The sequence below is a fragment of the Perca flavescens genome, chromosome 12, assembly GCF_004354835.1.
Source record: "Perca flavescens isolate YP-PL-M2 chromosome 12, PFLA_1.0, whole genome shotgun sequence".
Classification (NCBI taxonomy): domain Eukaryota; kingdom Metazoa; phylum Chordata; class Actinopteri; order Perciformes; family Percidae; genus Perca; species Perca flavescens.
The window spans coordinates 29,845,223-29,866,696 of record NC_041342.1 but is presented as its reverse complement, the minus strand read 5'-3'; the positions used below and the strand labels follow the sequence as shown (position 1 = coordinate 29,866,696).

Genomic DNA, 21,474 nt, shown 5'->3' with positions numbered 1-21,474 from the left:
GGAGTTTTTTTTCATTTTTTTGAAGGAACTGTACAATATGATTCTTTGGACCGCACCATGTGGACACTCCTGGCTAGTCTGCACTCTGAAAAGGACTGTACCCCTGTGTGTTTGAGTGTAATTGTGGGTGTGTACAAGTGTTTGTGTAAGCCCACAGTGTTATGACACAGTGGAAGTGAGAGGGGAAGATTTCCGGACTGTTCTTTCTTTACAATGAGAGATCCAGCTGGCGTGGCTGCAATTTCCTGTCTTTGTCCTCTGGTTGTCTTCCTATGTGTTGTCTCCCAGAGTTGTTATGGGATCCGGGTCGATCTGAGCCCCCACACTAACCCCAACCCCAGCCCGTACCCTAATCCTCGTCTCAAGTCACTACCTGAACCAACCCCACTGCCAAACTCCAGTCCTGAAAAACGAATGGCTTCACTGAATCCCAGCCATCTCTCGAGCTCCAGCAAGAACCTCTGGAGCAAGTCTCAGTTAAGGCCTAGGCTTGACACCATGTCCTATCTTACTGACAACCATAGGGCCAACTCTAACTTTCCATTGGCAATCTCCTCTGTTACATCAAGCTCCAACAGTAGACTCAAGCTACAGCATGCGCACAAACAGAGTTCTAATTCAAGGCATGAATTGGCATGCAACTCAAATTGTGATCAGGTGGCAAGAAATACCTTAAACAATCCCAAGCAATCATCAAAAACCAATCCAAAACCAAGGCTTGGATCACTTTTGCAGGCAAAGCCCAAAGCATTTTCCAACTCTAAGGTAGTAACCGGACCTAAGACCAATTCGGAGTCAGTCCCCAACACAAAATTATCTTCACTACCTAGTCTTAATCAAATGTCTGAGTCATCTGGTACAATGAACCCCAGCACCTACTACAATGCCAGCCCAGCTTCACTATCCAATCTTAAATCCTATTCAAAATTCCGACCTTCAGGAATAAATGCAAATGCCAAATCTGACTCCAAGATCAACCCAAACTCCAGAGCATCCATCAGAGTACAGAGGAACGAGACCAAGTTGCTGGAGACGGACAAGGATTACCCCCATCGGCCCAAGAGAGGCTGGATCTGGAACCAGTTCTTTGTTCTGGAGGAACACATCGGACCTGAACCTCAGTACGTTGGAAAGGTAAGATATCTTTACTGTTTATATATTCCAACGCAGTTCATAAATCCACACATCCAAAAAATCCACTTTGTTTTCTGTAGCCTCTTTTGGTTTTTTCTGAGCATGTGTTTAGCAGAGAGCATGAGTTAGTGCTTGTATAATGCCTTTTTATGGAGTAATTACTTGATCAATGACATTTACTAAGCTTACTCATTCAGGTCTTGTTGAAATAAATTTTCTTGTAGAAATAATTACTAACTTTGGAACAATATACAGACTCTTCTGTTTTTCTACTTAACAGTCAGACAATGCCCTCCAGTTCAAACTGTTTTGTGTATATAGATGTTAAGCTCCTTTACTATATGAGATGTTACTTATATCTCCCCCTATTCTAAGTACTTTGATATGCATGCTCTATACATCTATCTATCTACTAAGACATATAACTTCCAGCAAAGGTCCATCAAATAAATCAAATAATAATCAAATAAACTTATATTTCCATAGAATTTCAACAAAAATATTTAAAGTAGGATACTTTTTACATACAGACATTTAACTTGTATGGAAAACACAAACGGTTTAATTGTTATTTCAGACATTTTCTTAAAACTGTCATGGAAGCTTTTCTTCCAAAAATGCAAATAACTGCAAAACTGCAAAAGATGAAGTGGAAAATGTTGAATATTCTTCAGCAGGAAAACAGTTAGAGACCAGCCTCAGAGGAATCAAGCAAATATGCCTAAATCTATTATCCAGTATAATCAACCTAGGGAAGTCTCTTTCTGTTTGAATCCGAGGGAGGGATTTAGTGCTGCTTGCTACAAAACACTATGAAAATGAATGTAAAAAACCATGAAACATGTGTGGTGCTCAGATAGAATGGCTTATCCTGGCAAATGTCAGTCTTTTTATAGCAATTGCAAAACTCCATTGTACCAAGTGTAATGAAGTTGCCAAAATGTTGTGTGTTCAGTTATACATGTTCTTGAGCTGTAGAAGATGTTTAAAGGGTTGGTAATCCAGTTAGTGGAAATAACTACATACTGGAGGACCCATCTCTGATCATATAGCTAAGCACATTTTACTGGAAAAACACATTTGACTTCATATGCTTACATGTCTAATCTCAATAAGAGAGGTGCATGTATTTCCCTTCCACTCAGAGAAATACTCTGCAGTGGGATCATTTCACAATACAAACCTCAAACACAAATTATACATTTTACATTTGATTCAAACTAATTTTTGGTGATAAGGTCTGGCGTCATATCACCATCTTGGATTTCAGTTTTATGGATGTACAATCAATCTGTTGCACCTTGCTTGCTGTCCACCCACAGCTGTTCAGCGGGTGGGATAGGCGGCACATCTTTCTATACACTGAAAACAAAGACATACATACATTGCATTGAAAGGTGATTGTATACAGCAGGTGGCTTCCATGTAATACCTCTACTCAAACTGCTTTTCTGCCTGGATGCTTCTGAGATTGTATATAGTGGACTCCAGTCAAGGGTGATTATAGGCTCTTTTCTTACCATTTTCACAGTGCCCTTGTCTTTGTCTTCGTACAATAGTCCAAATTCCCCATGTAGAATGTCTCAACAATTATTAAAACACGATCTTCCAGCGTATTAGGAAATCTCATAGGGAAGCTTCATCTTTTGTGTATTGTGTTCTTCGATGATGACTCGCAACAGGACTTAGTTTGTCGTTTGGAGTACGCGTTGTCATTATGTGTAGGGAGAGAGAAAGAGAAGAGATTGCATTATGTTAAAGCTTTACTGCGTAACTTTTTGATATTAATGAACGTCTGTTAAATTCAAGTCATTGCCAAATGAGTTGCTATATCAGCTCCACACAACTCTCTCTGGATTTCTCAGTATGGCTATGTTCAGAAGATTGTGGCGTCCGGCGACTTTCGCGTGGAGACACTCGAGTGAAGATAATTACCTCTTCTGAAGAGTCCATCATGTTTTTTTAATCCTCCATGTTCTCCTTGGTTACTAGCAACTGCGTGGAGAAGGGGTGGGGGTGGTGCGCGATCATGGAAGGCTTGTATCATGTGGACGCGCTGACAGTTTGGTTGTCATTACTTAGAATTCCTCGTGGGGGCATAAACCAGAAACCATGCACTATAGCTTTAAAAATATAGGCTCATAGGCTAGTGCAACACACATTAGATCACCCAAGTTGTGCGACTGTAGCATTTCCTCTATCGTATCTGCAGTGGACTGTGCATCAAAGCCACTTAACTTGAAAATCATGAATCCAAAAAAATACCTGCAACCTCTGCCTTTTTTACTGGAGCCAGGCCACCTCTCTTTGAAGACACTGACAGCTGGGCTGAGAGTCACCACCTCCGCTCTTGAGAAGGTTTGGAACATTGTTTCTCTGATTAACTTTGCGTTGTTATTCTTCTTCAAGACATCGACTAAGTTAAGCCTCTCCTTCACAGTGTCCTCATTTTCTCCAACAGGATGTCGAGGAAGGTAATTTACCTCTGCTTTCTTTGGCCTTTTCAAGGCCTGAGCTGCATCGGTCAGTCGCTTCCTCTTTAATTTGTTTACTTCTATTTCAGGATAAGTTATTTAGTCATTAAATCAAAAAGGCCACCTCTCTTTAAAGACACTGACAGCTGGGCTGAGGCTCACTACATCCACTCTTGAAAAGGCTGCAAAAAATGCTTGCAACTGCTGCCTGTTTTAAAGATGAATTACAAAATAAATCTGTTTGTGTGCAGATGCGTGTGTAGATAAATAGTTCAATCTGTAGATTGTCTGGGTGTTGCACTGCGGTTGAGGTCCGCCTTTTTTGGTTTCGTCAACATCCCGTTAAGTTGTGAATTGATTTTGAAATGTAGGTGATTTTTCAGCCACCCCTAGTCTTAATCCTACTGCAAATTAGAAACGGAGTTGGTGAGATAATAGCTGCCAAATAACTTTTATACAATGTTAGTCTAAGTAAATAGAAACTATATTATAAGGGCAGGTAACATCGGTGCTTATCAAAAATACTACTTTAATCATTTCAGTATGCAACTGGCTAGCTAGCTAGGTAACGTTACAAGTAGCTAACCGCTTAAATTTGGAGTCAACCGGTTCAGCCGTGAATGCAATACATTGTGACCCTGTCAAAACAATAAGTAGCTAGTTTGTAGGAACCGTCATTCCTTCCATCAACCTGCACATTGCTAAGAGCTAACTTTTCAACTCAGGCATTAGCCTGCACTCGTTAATTAGCTTGCTAATTATCAATGCCATTGAGTAGCATTACGAGCCTAGAGAAGGCTACAAACTTAAATTCCCTGTCTAACACAGAAGCAAGCCAACTACAAATCTTGCGGTGGAGATTACTATTAAATATGTTAACATTTGTATTCAAGATAAGGTACAGAGCAACCTGGTAAACAGGAATCTTACCATTAACCCAAAAGCTCAACACTCCAGAGTCCCACTAATGAAAGGTATGGACGTTGGCCTGGAGCCAAGAAGCAGGACTGACGCATGTGCACACGTTGCACTAAAGGACCAATTATTCTTGAGTTGATTTTATTGTGTTTTTTTTATGTTGCAATTTTCACTGTTGGGTGGGGTTGCGGGCTATGTCTTTTTCCAATGCAGTTTTGAACATGTTAAAGGGGCATGTTAAAGTGCTCATATTATGCTTTTTGGCTTTTCCCCTTTCCTTTATTGTGTTCTATATGTTTTTGTGCATGTTATAGGTTTACAAAGTGAAAAAGCCCAAAATCCACCCCAAAGGGACTTAACATCTTCCAGAAAAATGTCCAGGAGAACAAAAATATGGTGTTGAAAATCAAACCATGTAAACCTATTCTGGTACAACCTCTAAATACAATTATGATCCTGAAAATGAGCATAATATGAGCACTTTAAAGCTAAAACGGAGTGTTAAGGTGCTGTTTAAGAGGCAAGAACCAATGAATATTTGGGCAGGCAGAAGATGATACAGTTAGAGAAAGTTACATTTAGACTGTCTAGACAGCAGATCAGGCCAAGAGCAGGATTATTATCGGGCTACTGCTAACACCCTTAGCTCTGTGTGTGTGTGTGTGTGTGTGTGTGTGTGTGTGTGTGTGTGTGTGTGTGTGTGTGTGTAAACAGTGTAGTGGCTAGAGTGGATAGTGGTTGGCCTGTCCAGTGGCCAGTTGGGGTGCATGAGGCTTGTCTAATCTGCTCTGACAGTGACATTGCGTGACATTGACACTGCACTCTTAATGTAGGTGAGGACTTGACCCGCGGGGGTTTCAGTGCGTATGTGTCTTTGCATGTGTGTGTGTTAGGGCATGATCGTTATGTTATGTGGCTGGCTCACTGAAGGTGGAAAGAGATGTGCTTAAGGTGCAAAAAACGCACACATGAAGACAGAGCGGGAGTACACTCACACAAACGGAGCTCCCCGGGGCACACTGAGTCATTGTTTTGTAGGGTGCTGTGACAGCTGAGCTAGGTTTTTCTCACTGTGATGAAGCCTCGCTTTCTATTGATTGCTCTGAGCATAGCAGCAGGGAGGTTGAAAGTGCAGGCCCGGCACCCACTTTAAAAAACACATGAACACACACAGGTGCACAGAAACTCATATAGTGTGCATTGACGTTGACAGATGGAGAGAGCTATTCTCCTTTGAGAAAGGCGGTAGAAAAGCACAGGTGAGGTAAGGTGAGTAAAGAATAGTATATAGAGGAGCAAAGAGGAAAGCCGAGGCAAAAATATGAGTAGAAATGAAAGTTGAAGCAAAGAGAAAACGGAGCTAGGAGTAGGAAAAATAATTAAACACTAAGCCAGCTAAATTTGAAAGCGAGGCGTGTTGAAACTAGTGTTTTCAGGTCTTTTTTGCAAAGACACCTGAACCATAGAAAAATTTCTCTTTTGGTTGGCAAAGAAAAAAAATTGTAGCACACTGGTTACGCTGCTGAGTTTGCGTTTTAAACAGCTGGACTCACAAGTTTTCTTTTATCAATTTCCCTGTTTCTGTTGTCTAACAGTGAACACGCATAACCTATTCACTTTATTACATTTTATTTATATTGTCAAATCATAACAGAAGTTATCTCAGGACACTTTGCAGATAGAGTTGAACTAGACTACACTCTATGATTTACAAAGACCCAACAATTTCCCCAAAAGCAGGCACCCGGGTGGCTCAGTTGGTGGAGCAGGCGCCCATGTATAGAGGTTTATTCTATACATGTCATTTAGCTGACGCTTTTATCCAAAGTGACTTACAATTGCTGTATATATCAGAGGTTGCACACCTCTGGAGCAATTAGGGGTTAAGTGCTCAGGGACACATTGGTTGATGTATCACAGTGGGAATTGAACCCGGAGCTCCCACACCAAAGGCATGTGTCATACCCACTCCTTGACGCAGCGGGCCCGGGCTTGGCTTCGACCTGTGGTCCTTTGCAGCATGTCGTTCCCCCTCTCTCTCCCCTTTCATGTCTTCATCTGTCCTGTTGGGAATAAAGGCCGAAGAGATGCCCAAAAAATAATCTTAAAAAAAGATTTACCTAAAAGCAAGCATTTGGTGCAACAGTGGTGAGGAAAAACTTATTTTAAACAGGCAGAAATCTCAGGCAGACCCTGACTCTTGCTGGGCAGCCATTTGTCTAAAACTATAGCAGCATAACTAAGAGCTGGTCCAAGGCAAACCTGAGCCAGCCTACAAAGTGTTGTTAGATGAATCCAACATCAATGAAGAGAAGCAGAGTTAAGGAGGGGTGCTGTGTCTGAAACTATACATCCGCCAGTCCTCACTCCCTAACTATAAGCTTTATCAAACAGGAGAGTTGTAAGCTTCCTCTTAAATGTGGAGACGGTGTTGGCCTCCCAAACCCAAACTGGGAGCTAGTCCCATAGGACAGGAGCCTGATAGCTGAATGCTCTGGATCCCATTCTACTTTGGGAGACTCTGGGAAACACAAGTAACTCTGCATTCTGGGAGCGCGGTGCTCCAGTACTACCTCTTAGAACAGTTACTTCTGTACTGCGGGACTGAGACTTTGATCAAGTCACTATTTTATGATCACAAAGTTGTCTGACAAAGCTAAACTAAAGTACAGTTTATTGATGGTAGCTGTACTATGTGATCAGCTCCAGAGCTGGTAACTTCAGTCATATTTAAGTGACAAATATGTGAACTTAAGACTTGACCTTTACCTAAAGGATAAGGCCACCTTTATCTGTATTTTTTCTGTTGTCAACAAATCCCATGAGAAGGCTAAAACCAACAATGTGCTTGTCTCTCAATACCCTTTCATTTTCCTATCTGTGGCACTAAGCTGTGGCGTCCCGCAAGACCATGCCCATCTGGGTGAAATACCATTTTAAGCGCATATTCCTGTTCATCACAACTTTATACTTAATACATGATTACTTTTTCAGTACACAAACTTTCATCACGTTAAATTGAAACCGTTGAAGGTATGAGGACTGAAGTTATCGTCAACACGGTGATTGACAGTGTGCAAGATGGTGCCGCGAATGGCAGCCTTGGTGTTGCGCTCTAGTACTTTTGCTCTTTGTTTATTGTTCCGTTTTTTGTCGTCCTTTCAGCTTTGTTGTCCTTGTTCTTAGCTTAGCATTGAGAGCAATGAAAACACGAGTCAAATTTGTTATATGTGTACACATACTTAGTTGATGAAGCTGATTCTAATTCTTTGATATCTTACCACTCAAGAGTCTTAGATCCTACATACCTAGTCAATAATAATTCTCGCTGTGCAAGAACTTTGTTGTAATTTTTACCCTTTGGCTGATACGCATTATTAGTAATGGATCCATTATGCTGACCAGCCTTATTGCACTTGATTTAATTGTGTCATTGGTACCTGAAGCAACACTCCCCACTATTGCAGCTCCTTGCATTCTTTTTAAAAAAAGATTTTGGTCTGAACACCCAATCGGTGTGCACACTCCAATAGGCCAAGCAAAGGAACGAAAGGGGAGAAGAAGTGAAGACCACGAGAGGAGAGGAGCGTTGGTTAGATGATTAGAAGGTGAGAAAGCCTACGGGATTAAAAGGAAAGGATGGATGATGAAAGGCAAAGCAAGAAAAAGAGAGGAGTGAAGATGAAGTGAGGTTAAGAGAGGAGAGGGGAGAAGGGATGATGAAAGGAGAGGAGATGAAGTGAGGCAATAGGTGGAAGGAGAACTGGAAAGTAGAGATGAAAATGAAAAAAAGACTTGCGGGAGTTGTGTATAAAGACACCTTTAGGTTAGCAAGTTTCTTCTGAATGCTGACACATGGCTCCTCTGTCTCCCGGTATCCCTCTTCATTCCAGCTTTCGATCCCTCTTCCTCCAGTCCCATCACTTATTGACTTGCTCTTTTCTTACTCTTATTTTACCTTGAATGTGACTGTGAGAAACTGCAACTAAATAATTTCCCTGAGTAATCAATAAAGTATTCTGATTCTGATATCAGTGGACAAGCGATGAAGCAAAACATATAAAGAGAAACGTGCCAGGTAGCTGTGGACCTATCCCAGCTGGTTATTCCCTTTTAAAACCCTCCATGTTCTGTTGAACAAATGTTACGCTTTTCCTCATGCATGACTGAGCCTGGCTGCCCACCTGAAGAGATTTATTGGAAATGTCTTGTGACACTAGCCTCTTGGGAAACCAGGTAGCCCAGACATTAAATACCAGCACCTGCACAGATCTTCTTGACAGCTCAGTTCACACCATGAATGTGTCTTTATTCACTAAATTGCCTTGCTTTCGTTATTGCAGTGCTTGAGGTAAGGCCAACATTTCTTTGTTCTTTAAGGGGCAATAAGAGGTAATAAGACAGAGGCTATAGTTTCTGTGTGATTATCTAACTAAATCTTCTCCCATAGACGGAGGATGCCAGAGGCAGCCAGCCACAGCAGCAGATTTAAACCAGCTGATAAATGCTGACCTTTAGATTCAAATGCCCTATGGTGGTGTCTGTATTCATACATACTAACATTAACTCATCTATCCTTCATTTAGATATGCCTGGGTTTCACATACAGTAGGTTGTTAAATGATATTACAAAATACACAAACGTTTTCGTGGCCAGAAGTTACAGAAATAAGGTGTATATCAAGAGCATTATTCTATTATGAACACGAAAGTAGACACAATTTAAGTGTAGAGTAGTGTTGGTCTGGAAGGCAAACATTTTAAACCTGCTTTAATCAGTATTAGCTTTATACTGTATATTAACAGTGAATCAAATGGCAATGCAATGTGAAAGTGGTTGTTTCTAGTTATAGACCCATAGAGGAATATCACCAACTCTGTAGCTGTACAGGGTATGAAACTCATTGAGCTCATTATAATGGTTCTATGGCACATTTCATTTTTGGTTCAGGCGTTGTGTATCATAATTCATTCAATCAGCAATGTTTAATAAGTATTCAAAAGAAATACTGCATTGTGTTTGATAAATGAGAAGGTGTGCACTGATCGAAGCACATATTTACACAGGCCAGCTGATGCATTCTCTCCTCCAAGCTGCCTGCTTACACTGTGTTTTAAGTGAAAAATATTTGGACGCCCGTCGCTTGTGGTTTGCGAGGACCACAGACTGTAGTGGACGTACACCAATATTCCACTTTATTCCAAATATGACAATATTCCGAATTTGATACCGGTCATGTAAACAGCATATTCCAGTTGGATATTCCAATTAAGGCCTTTTTCAGAATATAGCATTTTCCGATTAAGACGTGGGATATTCCAGTATTATTCAAATTTTAGAGGCATTGTTTGGGCATTTATACAGCGCATTTGGAATATGCGCGTGTAAACTTAGTCAGTGACGACTTAAAAGTACCAATTGAGACCATAAACTCAATTAAGAAAATGCTTAATGAGGTAATAAATCAAATGAGAAGTAGGGTCATTTTCCCATAGACTTCTATAGAAACTGACTTCTTTTTGCAACTAGTGGAGTCTCCCCCTGCTGGAAATTAAATAGGATGCAGATTCAAGGCATGTCCACTGCATGACACAGCACGGCACTGTTTTTGTTAGACTCACTATTTTTTTGGTTTTCCATTAGCTAAAGTTGTCGATCAAAAAAATGAAAAGAGAAAGGTACTGGTAGCAAAACCTCCCACCTCAAACTGCCTCTCATGTCATTCCCTTAATTAGTTATAGAGTATTAATTATGAATTAATGCAGAGGCCCTCCTTGCTCTCTAAGATCTTTTTCCTCACACATGCAGGCCTTCATTTGTCACATACCATGGGAGCTCCCTGTCAACCCTCCAGCTCCTCTGCTGTAGCGAGAGATCCCCTTAAAATCTGTAACCAGTAATCTGGTTTGGTGTTGACACGTACTGTAGACATCATAAATGGAAAAGAAAAACTTGTGTAAGCTCATCCACATTTTATGAGAATCCTGGTTAAGATTCCGGGCACTCTCCAATATTAAACAGGTTACATTGGCATGAATGTATCTTCCAGTTTTCCCTTTTGGTATCACTGTCTTGTCGAACTCTAAATACTGTAGCAGTAGTCACAATTGGGAACATCATTTGGCAGAAATGCTAAAGCTAAAGCTAGCTGTAATTGCTCAGTCAAGAGGCAAGAATGTTCTGTTAAGTGGTTTGTCCATGATAACAGGGATAGTCAGTTACATCTCTAAGAGTCATGTAAACCCATTAACATGGGAAAGTATGTACAGTAGTTAAGGAAACACAGCTGCCAATCCAATCACCCTCACTACATTAATAACTACAAACATGGCCATTACCACAACACACACACACACACACACACACACACACACACACACACACTAACCCTAACCCTAACCCGCCCCTTACCTTAACCATCACAACTGAATGCCTAACCCCAACCCTAACCATAACCATAACCTAATTCTAACCCTAATCCTCAAACCAAGTCTTAACCCTCAAACAGCCCTTTAAACTTGTGGGGTCCAGCATTTTGGGCCCCACAAATATGGTAAAACAAGTCCACACACACACACACACACACACACACACAGACAGTCACACATCCTCCCTTGCTAATCCATCCTCTCCTTGCCCAACTGGGAGTGATCTTGTCAGATGACTGCATCGCTGCTGTAGAATTGACCTTTCCATCAAGCAGTGTGCTTTAATTCGGGGTTAGTACAGCTGAGGATACAGAAGGTTTGTTCTAATCAGGATCTGCAGTTCACAGTGTCACGTTATGGGTGTGTGACAGGGCGCATAGCTGCCGTCACGGTAGCGATGCGCTACCTATTTTATATCTCAAAGACTGAGTGAAGAGGTTGCCTGTATATGTTTGTTTGGCGTGTCAGTATGTTCTGTTACTTATCACACTGTTTTCAAATCATCTGTTAAACTAGCCATTCATCAGATCCCCCCACAGTAATCCCGTGTTTAGCTTTATAGCTATATGCATTTTGGTAGTATTAAGCTTTATTTGTCTACTCACCTGAGCCACCCCTGTATTATTCTGTGGTGTTGGTATGTTCCAATTTGACGGGCGGGCTTCAGGCTATATAGACTGGCAGTGTCTATTGCAGGGGGAGATGTTAGAAGAGACTGGAGGGAGGAGGACGTAAGTCTGTTGGATGCACTCAGAGTTGTGACTTGTCTAAAGGTCAATTAGGAAAGTGGTATGTTTGGATAATGTAACTATTTTTGACTCTCAAGTCAATTTACTTTATTTTCTTGAAAGTATATTTTTTTTGTTGCTTTCCTTAATTTTGTTAATTTTTATATTATTATTCTTGCCTCCGTGGGCCTTAATTGGGAAAGTAATAATAAAATCCCATCTTTTCAACATAATTTTTTGACTAATTTTGAGTGTCTACACCTGCTCACGACTACTCCTCTACATCTACCTTTAACAGAGTGGCAGTAGCTCACTAGAACAGAATGTTGATACTGAATGTTTCTGCAAAACCCATATTAAGTTCTTCGCTAGCATTTTGATATATCTGTGCATGGCAGTTATGGTATAGTTAAGGTAAGGGGAAGATGGTGGTTTTGGAAAATAAAGGATGACTATGGTATGGTTTAGGCAAGTTTTAATGTTAAACATATATGTGGAAGGCACAGTGAATCCTTAATCGTAACTGTATGGCTACCATAGTGGCTAATTTACCTATAGCTTATCTTTACTTTACAGATATTTTTTTTTACAAATAGGCCAATTTATATTTGCTATAATATGTTGGATTCATATTATTGTATATATTCAGACATTTTCATTTTTGAAAAAAGAAACTTTTAAAAAATGATTTTTTAACAGAATTTGGATGCCCCCTGCACTAACTCTGAGGACCCTCCAGGGGTCACGGACCCCCTGTAGAATATCTCTGGGTAAGAGGTCAAATCCCTGGCCAGATGTCCACAAACATCTGGAAAAGTGACAGCTGGTAAACCGGGGGCATAGGTGTCATTTCAACATTGGTGGGGACACCTATTCCTCCCTGAAAGGTTTGAGCATTAACTGTGAATGGACTGCATTTATACAGCGCTTTTAAGCCTTGGTGACTATTCAAAGCACTTTTAAAAAGTTTAGGTACCTTTCACACACACACATTCATATGTTGGTGGGCAAGGCTGCCATACAAGGTGCCACCTGCTCATCAGATAAACATTCACACAACGATGGCCCAGCATTGAGAGCTATTTAGGGTTCAGTATCTTGCCCAAGGACACTTGAATATGGGACTGCAGGACCAGGGAATCAAACCGACCTTCCAATTGGTAGATGACCGCTCTACCACCTGAGCCACAGCCACGGTGAAAAGGTTTAACTAGAGCAAAGTAGTTGGGTTAAAAGTTCCTCCTGGTGAATGTGACCAGATAGGGAGAGCTGAAAACTGAACAAATAAAGAAAAACTGAAAGTAGAAGTACCAGAGACACAGTACAGAGACTGCCATCCGCGGCGCCATCTAGCAAATTTCCAATGCAGCATGACTTTTCATTTTTAAATTTTGCTAAAATGTAAACAGAGGCTGAAAAAAACAACTTTGACATGTTTGTGTTTAAAACAATACTCCGCTGAGTTTAAATGCACTCCTGTAACATTGTCCGATTCAGAACGGACAGTTCTAAACAGGAACAAAATTAATGCAGCAGAACCAGGGATGTTGTTTTTTTTCTAAATCTGGCATTTACCACAATCCACAATGCAACTCAACGGCCATGAGTTCATTTAGATATATGGGTGTGTTTAGCTAGTTGTGGCTAATGAGCCTCAAGCATAGATGAGGAGCAGGCTACAGGGTGCTGACATTACTTGAGACAATTTATCAGATTTGCATATAAAAAAATGTTGATGCCAAATGTTGTTCAGTGGAAACAGACTTGACGAATAAATCCTGTACGTATGTGAAGCAAGTGGTTTAACATCAGCCGAAGAGAAACATCAGATCTGTAAGAAAGCGATAAGGAGACTGTAACTTTCCTCAAATGAATACATGAAACAAATAGAAATGCCATATTGCCATCATGTTTTTCACGTTTTTCTCTTTGCACAATCTTCTTCTGCAATGTTTTAATGGCACACGAATGAATTTGCAACATCAACTATTTATCTTGATGTGCCCAGTCCTAAATATACATCAGTAGAGAATGGAATGGAAGTGAATGCAGTGTCTTTTGCAGATTTTCTGGAAATCCCAATACATTTTTTTATGCATTTGGAAACCTACAAACATACACATTGACAAAAGTGGGAATTACTGCAGATTTATTGGATTGGATTGATTTAGATTGTACAATTGAGCAGGCATGCATTGGCCATCGGGAGTGGCTGCACTCCGGTTGATTGGCCCATAAAGAGATGAGAGATCACATCCCTGGCCCACTTGTGTGTCTTCCATATCTGTGAACACTGGCCATTCACATCCTTGTTCTTTGACTGACCGGTCCTCAGTGCTTCGCCTTCTGAGAATATAGTGCCCAGTATGTATACGGTTAGAAGATGGCGGTGTCTCATGTGACCTTGTTATTTGTACACCCTGTGACTATACAAATCACAACATGTAAATAGGAAAATGTTGGTGTTATTTTGTCACTTATTGGGAGCAGTAGGCTAGATGTAGCTGGTTACCTCCAGGATCTGGGCTAAACTAAGCTAGCGGTGGGTGTGTCAGACAGAGTTGAGACACGCATGGAGATGAGAAGGGTATTTATGGACTTATCTAACTCTGGGGGACACGGTGAATAAGCTCAAGTCCCAATAAATCATGTACAGACTGATCACTAATTTACTATACAGTACGTCTTGATGACAGCCATGTTCAACCATCAGCCTTTAGCCGTCTTGCCATCAGGAGCCAGGCAGCCTTTTTGAATCAGTGAGTACATTATCATACTCTCTTACTTACCACTCTTACTAAGTGAGAGCATTGAGGGCTGGTATGCAGGGTTGAAAATTAACTTTTTGTCCACCATCCAAATGGCTAGTGAATGTTAAAATTGTACCTTTTTTTTTTTGGCTGGTGAGTCAAGCAAATCTACCATTCTACCAATGTTGAACCCTGCTGGTATGTACATGTGTTCAAGGGTAGTGCAAGGCAGCCTTGACCAACTGCCACTTTGCTCGTTTGAAATCCATGATGTCTCTCTTTCTCATGGGTGGGCCAAATTCTCGGGGCAGGCATAAAGTGAAATTTTCATGCCATGGGACCTTTAATACTAAGTGCCCTCCAGAGCTATGAGTGTGACTTCATGTGGAATGACACTCGTGCAGAGGGTAGTATTATGAAGAGGGATTGATTTGGGAAATTACCTTTGTTTGAAGCATTTGTTTTCAGCTCAGTCCACATACTGTACCCTAATAATACGGATAAACTGCCAGTCATATTTTTGCAAACCATACATAATTACAAGGAAAAATATTACTGAAAATGCACTTCAGGTGTTTGGATCAGTCAGGAGGCACTTTACAGTACGGTCCTCAAAAAGTCGCACCATTCTTTGTGGCTTGTTGTGTGTTGATGACATAAATGAGGAAATATTAGAGGACTTAAGGAAACATGATGTTGAACTACAGTGGGATTGGACACTCCGGCAGGGATCTAGTCCGGGAGTGGCAATGCGCGATGCACTCCTGGTGTAGCGGGTAGACGGAGATGGAGTCGGGGGAGGAGAAGGGGGCACAACAGGAGCACGTGGTGCGTTTGGAGGCCCACGCTCCATGGCTGCAGCAATCCTCTCCAGACTTTTGGAGATGCCCCCGAGAGGAGCAGCAACATCGCCACCCGGTCAAGACGGCATTTATTACTTTGCCGCATCCCGGACAGCTCTCGCCGGCATGCACCAGGCAAATCTGCCGTTATAATAGCAATCCACCATGGAACAAGTGTACCTGCTCTTAAAGGGAATGTGAGATGACGCTCTGATTAGTTTATGGCACATTACACCCAAACCACACCTAGCTACTTCAGACCAACCCATTTTAGATTTGCGTCGGGCGCAAGAGTCATTTATCCCGCCGGTATAATAGAAACAGCGCCCGAGACCCGCCCAGAAAGCTATTTGCGTTTCACGTTTGATACTTGCGTTTCAGATCATTAAAATAGGGCCCTTAATGTTATTAGCATTTGGGCAGTGGAACTCCCTTAAAGTTTAAATTAAAATCATTTCCACTGTTGGGATTTTCTCACTTATTACAGTTTTTTCCAATTGCTAAACGACAGCGGGCACAACTGGAGTCACATGTGCAAAACTCAAACTACAGTCTGCACTAACAACAGTCACCTGAGCTAAACAGTTCACATCACCTGCAAAACTCATTCAAAGCAAAACAACTCTTAACACATGTCTCAAAACACAACCTTTCACTCAGAACACACTGAGAGTAAAAACACTAGCATCAAACACCAATACAGAAATTACAAACTTTTTCATCTTTACAGTTTGAACAATTTGAGTGACTTGACACTACTCAATAGTTTATTTAAGGAAAAAATATAGATTGTATAACATACCAATTTTTACATACGGTAAACAAGAAGGAATGACAATAGGCAGTTTTCTTCAATATAGTATTTTGTCTCTAGTAATTTATGGAATTACTGGGGTAAAAAACTAAAGGTACATAACAGTAACAAAGAATAGTGTGACTAATCCTGCCTCTCTCCAGCATCATGTGGCAAGTGTTCTTCATCACATTGGTCTGCATCATCTCTAAATACAAATGAATGTGGTGTTTCTATTGCTTTCACCTCCATTAGTTTCTGAAAAACAGTAAGAACGCAGTTTTACTATTGGAAAGATTTAGTGTTTTCCTTTTTTTGTATATCTGTGTACATAACCTCAGACATCTTACCTGGACATATTTGTATCTTTGCTCTTTTACCTGTTTCTCTCAAACGGTACAGTGTATAATTGTTTCATTCTTATTTGGTGTTTGTATACAAAAAAAGGCTTTCTGAGCTTTCTCTATATAAATACCATATATGTTCAATAAGTCTAAAACAAGACTTAGACCTGCTTAGGCTTTCAGCTAAAATTCCAATCAGCAGTGTTTGACTGGCACCAGACTGAAATCTATTCTGTTTTGAATGTGTGGTTAACAGTTTTGACAGCAGTGTGTTAGCATTTGAACAAAGTGCTGTAAATCTAAAGTGTTGTGCACTTTGTGGTTAAAGTCATGGGATAAGTGTGTAGAGTTTTGAAAACTGTGTTCAAGCAATGAAAAACGATCTAGAGTTTGGTCCACATGAACTGCTGCTGTGCAGACTGTAGTTAGCGTTTTGCACATGTGACTCCAGTTGTGCCCACTGTCGTTTAGCAATCGAAAAAAACTGTAATGAAACCTTTCTCCTAACGACAGATAACCTGTCAAGTAAGTTAATAACATGTATACAGTACTTCTAATCTACAGCATTTATTGTGAGCTAATGATAGCAAGCTGTGCTTTTGAATGCAAATCCCATGTTGTTGCATTTCACATTGTAGCTCTTTGGAATTTAAGAACTGCTCATGCACAAGTTTAAAGAGTAACCGATGTTGTAAAAAAACATTTTCAGTTTTTTGTCAGTAACTACTTTGTGCTAAAGAAATTGTTTGTTCTGTGGATTACAAGAAAACTGTTCTGTCGATTTTTCAGTGCTGAAGCATCACAAACTATTTTCTTCAATTTCCTCTGTTCAACAAAGGGTTGAAAGCACGCTGAATTGCCAATTGTATTGTTTCCAAAATGTAATGAAATAATTGAATGATACTCAAACTGTACCACTGCAGATAAAGTCAGCTGCTCAGGTGATATTTGATATTTCTTACTGTATACTATTAATTTCCCTCCGTATTGCTTACATTTTCATTCAGTTTGGTTTAGTAACGCAGCTTTCAGGGACAGAATAAACGGTATAACTAGAGGCGTGTCTCCTTCAGCCGTCTTGCTGCATAGAATGAATGCATAAAAACCACAGTCTGTTTCTATATCATGTAGGTTTCACAAAAAGCTTCAGCATAATATTTTCATGACCCGAACATATTGATATGATCATGATGTGATACTACTCATTGAAAATATGCTCTGTGTCTGAGTGCACTCCCTCATACACCTCCATTATGATAAGAACAGCTGATTTCAGGCGCAGTAAACCGCTTCAGTCTGCAATCTTTTTAAAGGTGTGTGTGTGTGTGTGTGTGTGTGTGTGTGTGTGTGTGTGTGTGTGTGTGTGTGTGTGTGTGTGTGTGTGTGTGCACGTGCGCGTGTGTGTCATCATGGCAAAATGCGGTACTGGAGACACCTACTGTAGCTGGAACAACCACCTTGACAGCTCATGTCCATGTAAACACTATTATCTGTTATTTGTGTTATTTAATATAACTGTTTCTTTTTCCGACAGAATAAGCACATTGCTGCCGCCACCCTCCGGGGTGAATAATATTTACATTTTTTTACAATATCAGTTTCAAATGATTTCATCGTTAGATTTTGAACAATTTGTAGCTGTGCATATAGCTCAATCTTTATGTTGAGCAAGCGGACCCATCTTCCCCTCGCTGTCCTGCCCTGGCCTCCCTTGCGTGGACCCCAGGAAGAATAGCTGCTGCTTCGCTTACAGCTAATGGGCATCTTGAGAGATACAATGAAATGCTTTCATTGGTTTAATAAAGGTTGTGTGTGTGTGTGTGTTTTGTGTGTGTGTGTGTGTGTGTGTGTGTGTGTGTGTGTGTGTGTGTGTGTGTTTTGCAGCCCTGTGGCAAACATCAGTCAGGAGCTATCCTTAGCCATTAGGCTGTCAAAGAATCAAAAGCCCTACATCCAGCTCTGAATGCATCCCATCTCTCTTCCTCTCTCTCTGCAATACTCTGACTCACTTTATGAGTGTCAGTGTGGATTTGTGATGCAACCCATTTATGCATCTCTCTGTTGGGAGTTTTCTGTCTTTTGTTGCTTTTCTGTGTGTGTTGCTGTTTTCCATATCCGTTGATGTTTTTCTGTGTCGGTTGACGTTTTCTGTCGGTTGGTGTTTTCTTTGGTCCGTAGGTGTTTTTCTGTCTGTCTGTTGTTTTCTTTGTCTGTCAGGCTATTAAAATTAGCCTAATCCTGCTTTTTGCATGTTTCATTGTCTCGAGTTTTGTCTCTTTTCTGGTTAATCCTAGTAAGGCTACACTATAGTGTCATTATTAACTATAACTCAACTATAACTGATAATCAGTTTGTCTGCACAGGCTGCAAAGTGCAGTCTATAGAAATTGAATGTTTTGTTGGTTCGGACATAAGTGCTCTTGTTGCTGGTGTTTCACTTGTGTATACGTTGACCATTAAAAAGTAAATAAAACCGGAGTACAATATTATTGTACGCATTCTACCTCTGGTCGCCAGCCATCACTAGGAATGTCTACATGTAGTCTTGTTCAAAAAAATCATGCCCACTGCAGCTTTCAGTTAGCTTTTCTTTAGTCTATATCCACAAAGTTCCACTTCCGGGGGTTGCTCCGGTGCTGCTGGATATTCCGCCGGATGTCCCTCTTTTCGGCCGGATGTCCGTTACCTTCCTCTTTCTTTGTGTTGGCATTTTAAACTCCGGTGGATTCATAAGGACTATGGTTAACTGCTCCTCAGATCTCTGCAGGGTAAATCCAGACAGCTAGCTAGACTATCTGTCCAATCTGAGTTTTCTGTTGCACAACTAAAACTACTTTTGAACGTACGCATGTTCTACCAAAATAAGTTCCTTCCAAAGGCTATTTCGCAGCGGCACCGTGGCTCCGTCCGGCAAGAGGATTGTGATTGCTTTAAAGAAATTGCAATAAACCAGAGCAAGTTTTTGTCCCATCCCGGAATGCTGTGTGGTCTAACCAGACCTTCCTCCGCAGCGCTGTGGAGGAAGCTTTTCTCTGGTCCCACTCCTTTACTGCTCTTCTCAGTGTACCCAACGGCATGTCTTTTAGCCCATAATTCCTTTTTCCTCCCTCATCTTTCAGCTGCAGTGAGCAAATGATAGACTGCAGTAAAAAATAAAATAAAGCTTACCTGCCATAAAAGACTGCTTGGCAGAAAGCCAAAGTTATCAGTTAAGGACACATTGCTTGAAAAAACAACAATGCATCTTTGATTGGGATGTCTGAAAAACTTGACTTTGGATAAAACAGACTACAGGGTAAAATCCTTCATGGCAACGGTTGTCACAACAGTCTTGGTTTTGTTTGTGGTCATCATTAAAAAAGCAACCATTGACTATCAGGAGGAGCAGAGACCAAACGTATTCTTCCATGTTAAAGTCTGATGTTTTGTTTGCTTTTTTGCCGTGGGTTAGGCCCCTCATGATTTATGTCTGCATATAGCATTCAGAGACATTGCGACTTGCGAGGAATTGTTGGGATGCCCGGTGCGTTCCATACAGACGCTAAATAGGGGTGGGAATCCCCAGAGGCCTCACGATACTATATCACCACGATACTTCTGTCGCAATACGATATTATTGCGATTTTAAACATATTGCAATATTCTGCGATATATTGCAATTTATTACCTTTTTTCCAACTTCAAATTTTTCCCAATTTCAAATGATGTCCCCAAAGGAAAATGTTGTCAACATCTGTTTTATTATAAAAAAAAGATACATTTCTCTGTTTGTTCATCTCACTTCAATTTTATTGCTGCAAAATGGGATTGTCAAGCAGACAGACTGACCAACACATATATCATAAAAGATCGATACTTGGCGTCTGTGTATCGATACAGTATTGCCACTATACTGTATAGATTTTTCCCCCCACCCCCTGTTTGTGATTATTTTTCACACCTAAGTAATGCATTCTCGAAAGCCATTAGTCTGCTTCCACTATCTAACCTGAATTCCAACAAACTGCCAGCTGTCGCCAGACTGTCACACCAAAATTAAGCAAATTGTTGCCTTGCGAATTGTTGCCAAGGCAAATTGTTGCCTTGCACAGCTGTAGGCACCAGCAACATGATGCCAATTTTGTAAAATGTCTGAATTCATGCTTTGTCAAGTCTTTCCGCTAGACTACAAGCACACTACAACAACAGCGGTACGAACCCAAAATAAACAGATTTTGCTGGGATTTAATTACAATAAAATTGATCAAAAATTTGCCAAAATAACAACGAGGAAGAACGAATGATGACGATTTGTAGTTATACTTTGTCTGCAAGACGACAAGCAAGTTCGGATCAATCATAGAGCTGATAGATATGTCTCTACTTACTGATATCTGTTCTGTCCATGTTATATATCTGTGTTATTCACGAGAACTGCACAAAAATAAATTAAATACGGAGGTAAATTAATGGTATCGAGTAAGAAATAACCGTGTGCGATTTTTTTTGCGCAGCCCTACTCTAAAGGCTGAAATTGTGCTTAGCCTACTGTTTACTGTGTATATACGGAACTGGCAATACAGTAAATGTATCGCCGGATCCACTTTTAGGCTTAAATCATCCACCTTCACTCAGCCGAATGAAGTCTTCTCACGCCCCCTCCACCAGTCCCTGTAGGCTGTTACTTTTTGAATTATGCAGGTCTGTTGTTTTGATGTATGGGTGTTTTCTTTAACAATCAATTAGTGATTGATTTAATGACTGTGTGTGTGATGTATTTGGCCTTCTGCATGAGTCTTCTGCAAATACGAGCTACTGTATGACAGCTGCAATGATGATTGGGTTTACAGTAAAACAGAAGAAGCCTGGTGCGTTTCAAGGGTGCCTTGTGAAAAAGCGTCTGTATTCAAACGCCCTGGGAATTACAACAGGCCCGGTATGATTTTTTAAACAACACAGCGCCTTACATATGAATGCTGCAATCAGCAACCAGAATACTAGTATTTATCATTTATACAGAGATATAAATAAACCGACTTAACTCTGTGTGCCATTTAGAACTGCAGGACAACGAACACACATT

At 40.7% G+C, this 21,474-nt stretch overlaps 1 protein-coding gene across 1 annotated transcript in view; it reads left to right on the top strand.

Moving 5' to 3' along the window:
* Positions 1-213: 213 nt before the first annotated feature.
* LOC114566015 (cadherin-18) overlaps positions 214-21,474 on the top strand; it is a 94,658-nt gene continuing 73,397 nt past the window's right edge. The window contains exons 1-2 of the mRNA XM_028594356.1: positions 214-300; positions 979-1,134. Coding sequence (XP_028450157.1) covers positions 214-300; positions 979-1,134 — 243 coding nt within the window. The remainder of the gene's footprint in view (positions 301-978; positions 1,135-21,474) is intronic.